This window comes from Cucumis sativus, chromosome 2 (assembly GCF_000004075.3).
Source record: "Cucumis sativus cultivar 9930 chromosome 2, Cucumber_9930_V3, whole genome shotgun sequence".
Classification (NCBI taxonomy): Eukaryota; Viridiplantae; Streptophyta; class Magnoliopsida; order Cucurbitales; family Cucurbitaceae; genus Cucumis; species Cucumis sativus.
In genome coordinates, this window is record NC_026656.2 from 13,781,483 (window position 1) to 13,788,136 (window position 6,654).

General features: G+C 35.0%; 2 protein-coding genes across 4 annotated transcripts; one reads left to right on the plus strand and one right to left on the minus strand.

Moving 5' to 3' along the window:
* Window positions 1-3,368, plus strand: LOC101211453 (BTB/POZ domain-containing protein SR1IP1). Of its 3 annotated transcripts, XM_031881139.1 has the most exons (6): window positions 1-447; window positions 548-617; window positions 725-1,330; window positions 1,433-1,978; window positions 2,072-2,646; window positions 3,170-3,368. In XM_031881139.1, the coding sequence occupies exons 1-5, from the start codon at window positions 347-349 to the stop codon at window positions 2,612-2,614; spliced, it is 1,866 nt and encodes a 621-aa protein (XP_031736999.1). In that variant the 5' UTR covers window positions 1-346; the 3' UTR covers window positions 2,615-2,646; window positions 3,170-3,368. The 3 variants fall into 3 exon arrangements, with proteins under 3 accessions (XP_031736999.1, XP_011649319.1, XP_011649320.1); XM_011651017.2 differs by lacking the exon at window positions 3,170-3,368 and having other exon boundaries at window positions 2,072-2,906; XM_011651018.2 differs by lacking the exon at window positions 3,170-3,368 and having other exon boundaries at window positions 13-447; window positions 1,436-1,978; window positions 2,072-2,906.
* Window positions 3,369-4,013: 645 nt separating this feature from the next.
* LOC105434616 lies at window positions 4,014-5,871 on the minus strand. The gene is made up of 3 exons (XM_011651016.2): window positions 5,721-5,871; window positions 4,756-4,975; window positions 4,014-4,663 (listed from the first exon to the last, which is right to left on the minus strand). Exons 2-3 carry the CDS (start codon window positions 4,837-4,839, stop codon window positions 4,223-4,225), a joined length of 525 nt encoding a protein of 174 aa, XP_011649318.1. The 5' UTR covers window positions 4,840-4,975; window positions 5,721-5,871; the 3' UTR covers window positions 4,014-4,222.
* Window positions 5,872-6,654: the final 783 nt, after the last annotated feature.

The following is a 6,654-nucleotide window of genomic DNA, read 5'->3' on the forward strand; positions in this document are numbered from 1 at the left end:
GCCTCCACCCAACATCTTCCAATCTCATCTCTTAAATCAGAATTTTCCCCAAGCCCACACCACATGCTCTTAACCCCATCCCTTTTCTCATAGCTCCCAACTTTACCCTTCTTCTTTTTCTCTCTTTATTGTCTCAAATGCCTTCACTTTCCTTCCCCTTCTCCCATGCCCATTTCTGTCTTTTCACTGTGCAAATCTTGCTCATTATACTATACTACTCTTTGATCATTTGAGAGGCCTGCAACATTTTGATATATATGTTGATGTTATTACAAGTAAATGAAGATTTATCATTTGTTTTGTATTGTTTTATGATTATGAATTTTATGTTTCTTCAATCTCTCCCATGGCTGATCCTGAACCAGAAAAAGCTCAACTCTCTTCTTCTCTTAACATGTCAGCTAAGAAAGAACTTCTTTCCACTGCCATGAAAAGAACAAGTGAATGGTATGTTTCTCTTCTTCTTCTTCTTCTTCATTAAAGCTTAGCTTCAGTGGAAGTCTTGTAGTTCCTCTTATGATTGTTTTTTTTTTCTTTTCTTCTTTAGGATCTTTTCCCAGGAAATTCCAAGCGATGTCACAGTTCATGTTGGAGAAGCATCTTTCTCCTTACATAAGGTATACAGTTCAAGATGTTCTTATAATTAAGTTGTGGGAAATGAATTTGATGAAATGTAATTCAAATTAGTACTTTTTTTTCTCTTCTTGTTTGGATGAATTTTCAGTTCCCACTTGTTTCAAAATGTGGACACATAAGAAAACTAGTATCAGAATCAACTGATGCTGATCTTGCAACTGTTGAGCTCCCAAACTGTCCCGGTGGGGCAGAGGCGTTTGAGTTAGCTGCCATGTTTTGTTACGGGATAAACTTTGAGATCGGCACCGAGAACATTGCGATGCTCCGTTGTGCCGCAGAGTATCTCGAGATGACGGAGGAATATGCAGTCGGAAACCTTGTGGGGAGAACTGAGGCTTATATAAATGAAGTTGCACTCAAAAGCCTTGCAGGGGCAGTGTCTGTTTTGCATATGTCACAAAGCCTTCTTCCAACAGCTGAGAAGGTTAAATTAGTGAGTCGTTGCATTGATGCTATTGCATTTGTTGCTTGTAAAGACAGCCATTTTAGTATGTTGGGAAGAGCTTCTGATATTGGTCATCATAATAAAGGGTTGCCTTCTAAGCCTATTGTTGATTGGTGGGCTGAGGATTTAACTGTTCTAAGAATTGATATCTTTCAAAGAGTTCTTGTTGCAATGATGTCAAGAGGCTACAAACATTACTCTCTTGGTCCGGTTCTAATGCTCTATGCACAGAAATCGCTTCGTGGCTTGGTGAGATTTTGTTATGAATACGAGTGGATTAATAAGGATGCCTTCTATTCTTTCCTTTTTTTTGCTCTTTCTTGTGTTTTTGTCTAAACAAAATTTGTGCAGCAGGAGGTGTTTGGGAAGGGGAGGAAGAAAATTGAGCCACAACAAGAGCATGAGAAGAGAGTAGTATTGGAAACAATTGTGAGTCTTTTGCCGAGGGAGAAGAACGCATTGTCAGTTAGCTTTCTTTCCATGCTTCTCCGTGCAGCGATTTATCTTGAGACAACAGTTGCTTGTCGATTAGATTTGGAGAAGAGATTGGCTGCACAATTAGGACAGGCTGTTTTGGATGATCTTTTGATTCCTTCATATGCCTTCACTGGAGATACATTGTTTGACGTTGACACCGTGCAGCGGATCATGGTGAATTATCTTGAATTAGAAGTCGATGGGAATCAATTCGGGTACACTGTAAATGAAGAACACGTTTCATCGTCGTCATCAGGCGACTTTGAAAGAGTGGGAAAATTAATGGAGAATTATCTAGCTGAAATTGCCTCGGACCGCAATGTATCTGTCTCGAAATTCATTAATCTTGCTGAACTAATTCCTGAACAATCAAGAGCTACAGAAGATGGAATGTATAGGGCCATAGACATCTACTTGAAGGTGAAAAAAACTCTCTCATACTCCAACTTTCCATTTGAAATTAAACAAAATGAGTATATCCTTTCCTGAATCAGATTGTATGACTATTAATAGGCTCATCCATCATTGAGTGATATGGAAAGGAAGAAAGTGTGCAGTTTAATGGACTGCCAGAAGCTATCAAGAGAGGCCTGTGCACACGCCGCACAGAACGATCGTCTTCCAGTTCAAACGGTGGTGCAGGTGCTATATTACGAGCAGCAACGGCTCCGGGACGTTATGAATGGCAGTCCCACCGGAGTCGAGGTGCCTGCTGTTCCTGCTAAATTAAACATATACTCAGCTGAAACAGCAGCAGCAGCTGCACACCCAGTTTCAGATGAGCTCTCAATTTTAAGAAGAGAGAATCAAGATCTAAAGTTAGAGCTTGTGAAAATGAAAATGAAAATGAGAGAGTTTGAGAAACCATCCATAAGCAGTCCACAAACAAACACTCAGCTGCAGCCTAATGCTGAGAAGCCTCCACTGCCCAAGAAATCATTCATAAACTCAGTGTCCAAGAGGCTTGGTAGGCTCTATCCCTTTGTCCGTGCCGATGGAGTCACATCGAAAGGCCGAGTAAGACCAGCCAAGGATCGGCGACATTCGATATCCTAAGGCAGCCTTGGATGTATACAGCATTTTGAAGAGTCTGGTTTTCTCTCTCTTTTTTTTTTTTTTTTTTTTTTTGGTTTGACTCTTGTTTATTTGTTTTGCTTCCAAGGATTTGCAAACTTTCAAAAACCTCTGCCATCTTGTTCTTTTGTAATCTATCTTAATCTTATGTTGTAAATAATATTGACATTTCTCAGTGTTTGTAATAAGTTCAATAGTTGAGAAACAGAATAAAAGAAATCTTACTTTCTTCATTGGCAGAGATATGAAAAAGTAAACCAATCCAATTGGGAGATTTGGGAATGCCTTCCATTTGTTATCTATTGCTCTAAACGGTCGACGTAAATCTATGTTGTATGATTTTGACTCTGAAGTTTGGTGCAACTTTTCATCTTAATCTAATATTCTCTCTTATAAAAACAGTAAATCTGTGTGTTGATTTTCTATTGTTTTACGTTTTTTGTATTTTGTTTGTCTTTACTTGTCGATATCATAACAAAAGAAAAGAGGGAGTGTTAGTGGGGTATGCATCTGAATAATTGAAATCTCTTTCTGCAGAAAGCTTTTTGAATTAAAAAGGCAAAGAAAACAGCCAACTCAACACCCAACAAAAACAACACAGCAGAAACAAGCAGGTTTTGGTCTGTTTTCTGAGGCAATTCTCCATGGACCCTAAAAAAAGAATATGTTTCAAACTCAACTTTTCTTTTTTGAGTTCTGTAACATGTTTATACCTTAATCAAAGCCCATTTATACATTTCCCCTCCTTTTTATGAAATAGGAATCTTCTGTTCTTGCATTGGCAAACACCTACTGAAATATTACCTCCTTCTAGCTCAGTTGAGGAATGAATAGTTTAATTTGGCCAATTTTATACGAAATAAATACTTCCTTTTGTTTATAATAAACTCACCACTTAATTTTGAGACTTGAAAAAGAAGCTGAAGTGCTTGTAAACAAATAACCATTCACATCCATTTTCGAGAACTTTGATCGAATGACCTGTAAAAGTCTTTCCTTTTCCTTTTCAGTTCAACGTTCGCAGATGATAGAATTGAACGACTAGAGTTTGAGATGATATCAAATTACCCAAAAAAGTTTCTTTTTTAGTTCAATGATTGTAGAGAGGAAAGGATCGAACGATTAACTTTCGAGATGATATCAAATGATCACCAGCAAACTTTTTTCTTTTCAAGTCCAATGATTGTGTAAGGATCAAATGACTAACATTTGAAATGATGTCAAACGACCCGTAAAGGTTTTTCTCTTTTAAGTTCAACGATTGCAAAGGAAACGATCAAACGATTAGCATTTGATATGATATCGAATGACCCTTAAAAGTGTTTCTTTTTAAGTTCAACAATGGCAGAAGGGAGAACAAAGCAATCAACATTAGAGACAGTAACTAAACCAAAATTGATTGAAAAGAAAGAGACTCTTTAACAACGTGTGATGCGAAAAGACCTAGTGATAATTATATTAACTTGGTTATAAACTTGTACATGGAGAAAACTCTAAATCAGCCATTGATAAGAGAATTAAAACTAAGGTGAAGAACCAAAAAGAACCCCGATGAAGAACATAAGAAGAAAAAAAAAAAGAAAGTAAAAATCAAGTGAGATTAAGGCTTACAGTTTGATAAAGCCATGGATTAGGATGGTGATGAGAAACCTTGATATCATCTTGAACATCAAGAAATCCCAAGAAACCCATTTGAGATCCATTAACAAATTCACCATTATCTCTGTAAAACTGTTTAATTTTCTGAACAGATCCATTGGTTGAAGAAGAAGAAGCAGAAAAACTCATCCCAGAATCTGAATTTCCTTCACCAAATTTCTTCATTCTTCTTGTTCTTGTTCTTGTTCTTCCACCGGTTTGATTATTATAATTTGAAGGCCCCAATGTTAATTCAATATCACTTTCTTCAATAAAATCACCTTCTTCTTCCCCTTCTTCCTCCTCCTCCTCCTCTGTTTTTCCTCTGTTTTTTTCTCTTATGTTCTTCATCAAAACCTTCTGAATTCTATATAATCTATGCAGTTCATAAACCTATAAACAAGACCCATTGTTCATCTCTAAAAAAAATTCAAGAAAAGAAAAAAGAACAAAAAAAGAACAAAAAGGGAAAAAAAATCACTTACTTGATGACGAAAAGTTTGTTCATGATTTAACATGGCCATCTTCATATTGTGTTTAGAGTAAGATTGCTCCAGCAGGTTAGCCATTTGAGAGATGTTATGGAAATTTCTTCTTTCTTCTTCTTGGGAATGGTCAGAATTTTGTTGCTGCTTTCTTGGTTCCGACAATGTTGGAGCTTTGGATCATCCAATCAATCTAACAATTAGATCTTCAGATTTTTGCCTAACAAAAACATATAATTTAACTCTAAATTAGTGGGGATTCTCCCTTTTATAAACTAAAAATACTTGGCTAGATCTCGAGTTGCACTCGTCTTTGTACACTTCAATCATATGTTTTCATGTGGCGATCAAACACTATCTCTTCTTTTTCATGTTATTATTAGTATTTCTTTTCGTCCACAACAACGTAGCAATTTTTGGTACCAAAATATCATAGAATTGGGAAAATCAGAAGAAGAAAACAAACAAATGTTTCTATTATTTAATTTTCAGTGATCTAGAAAAGAATAGTAATTTACTTGATTTTTTAAAAGTTGTACTATATATTAAACATATAGTGGCATGGTTAAAGTGGTATGAATATGTGCATGCATTACTTTAGTGGACTTATGCTACCTCCCTAAACATCAAAACAATAATATAAAACAAATTAGTAAATTGTTGAAATATTTTTTAAATTGGTTAAAGGCTTTTTGAAAAAATAGCCATATAATGTGACCAAACCATTGATAACATAATGATGCAAAGCATGAGATGAACCAAAATTCTTGTGAGAGCTTCCACATCAAAGTAACAATGGAAAACGAAGTAGAGACTAAAACATAGAGAAGAAAACTACCTCAGTCCTCACGTGTATTCCAAATACAAACTTCTTTTATCATAACATGATGAATATATGAGAAAAACAGCACATTGTATGGAAAAGAAGCAAAGAAGATTAAATGACAGAGAGAGGGGGAAAGAACCTGAAAGAAAATGAGAAACTGATCAGGTTCTTCTTCTTCTTCTTCTTCTTCAAATGGCTTTACAAGCTGCACCATTCACACAAAGAGGGATGTTATATATATATATATATATAGAAGGTGACAAGAGATTGGATAATATAATAAAAAAGAATATGATTTAGAATAATATATGAACAAAAGAATAAAGAAATGGGGAAATGTGGGTTTAGGATGTTTGGTCTGGGGAATATATGAAGCATGCCAATAAAGAGTCAGAAGAAAGAAAGAAACACATTACCAAATAACTATTTTCAATGACACCCACGGCTACACCCACTCCCATACAACTCAAACCCACCACCTTTCTTTTTTTTAATATAAATAAATAACTATGTATTCCGACCTATACCTATTCTATAATCTAACCCTACTCGGTGTTCAATCACAAGTCGTCACGTGAAACATTTTGTCTTAAGATTATAGATTCTTATACTTTCATATGTTTAAATTTTTAGTCTCTACCAGTGTGCACTTACAAATCTTTGTTCTACATATTACTAAGAATGAAAATGTTTTCTGTTTTTTTCCTTTTTTTTTGTTGTTGTTGAATTACAAGTTTAAATGCTTATGTAAGTTAGAAATTTTGGAGCAAAAAAAGAAAAAAAAATTAAAACTAAATTGTGATCAATAAAATCTTTGATTAACTTTTGAACATATTATAATTGTTGTTGTGTTTTAAACTAAGGTGCACTGAATTTTGCAATAGTATATATGTGTGTGTATGTTTGAGACTAAAAAGTAAAGACAAATGAATTAATTAGTGTTTACCTAAATTTAAGCTTTGATCTCACATGGTGTCTTGATCATATTATTGTTTATTATTATTGGATGTTAATAGGGTTGTGATGTCCCTTCACATTACAACTCTTTTTCTGAATTTTTCTTCCATCCACTT

Coding starts and splice junctions, on each gene's coding strand:
- LOC105434616 (XM_011651016.2), bottom strand. CDS start 4,839: ATGGCTAACCTGCTGGAGCAATCTTACTCTAAACACAATATGAAGATG. Junction 4,664..4,755: donor AACAAACTTTTCGTCATCAA/GTAAGTGATTTT, acceptor TCTTGTTTATAG/GTTTATGAACTGCATAGATT.
- LOC101211453 (XM_031881139.1), top strand. CDS start 347: ATGGCTGATCCTGAACCAGAAAAAGCTCAACTCTCTTCTTCTCTTAAC. Junction 1,331..1,432: donor AGAAATCGCTTCGTGGCTTG/GTGAGATTTTGT, acceptor AAATTTGTGCAG/CAGGAGGTGTTTGGGAAGGG. Junction 1,979..2,071: donor CCATAGACATCTACTTGAAG/GTGAAAAAAACT, acceptor GACTATTAATAG/GCTCATCCATCATTGAGTGA.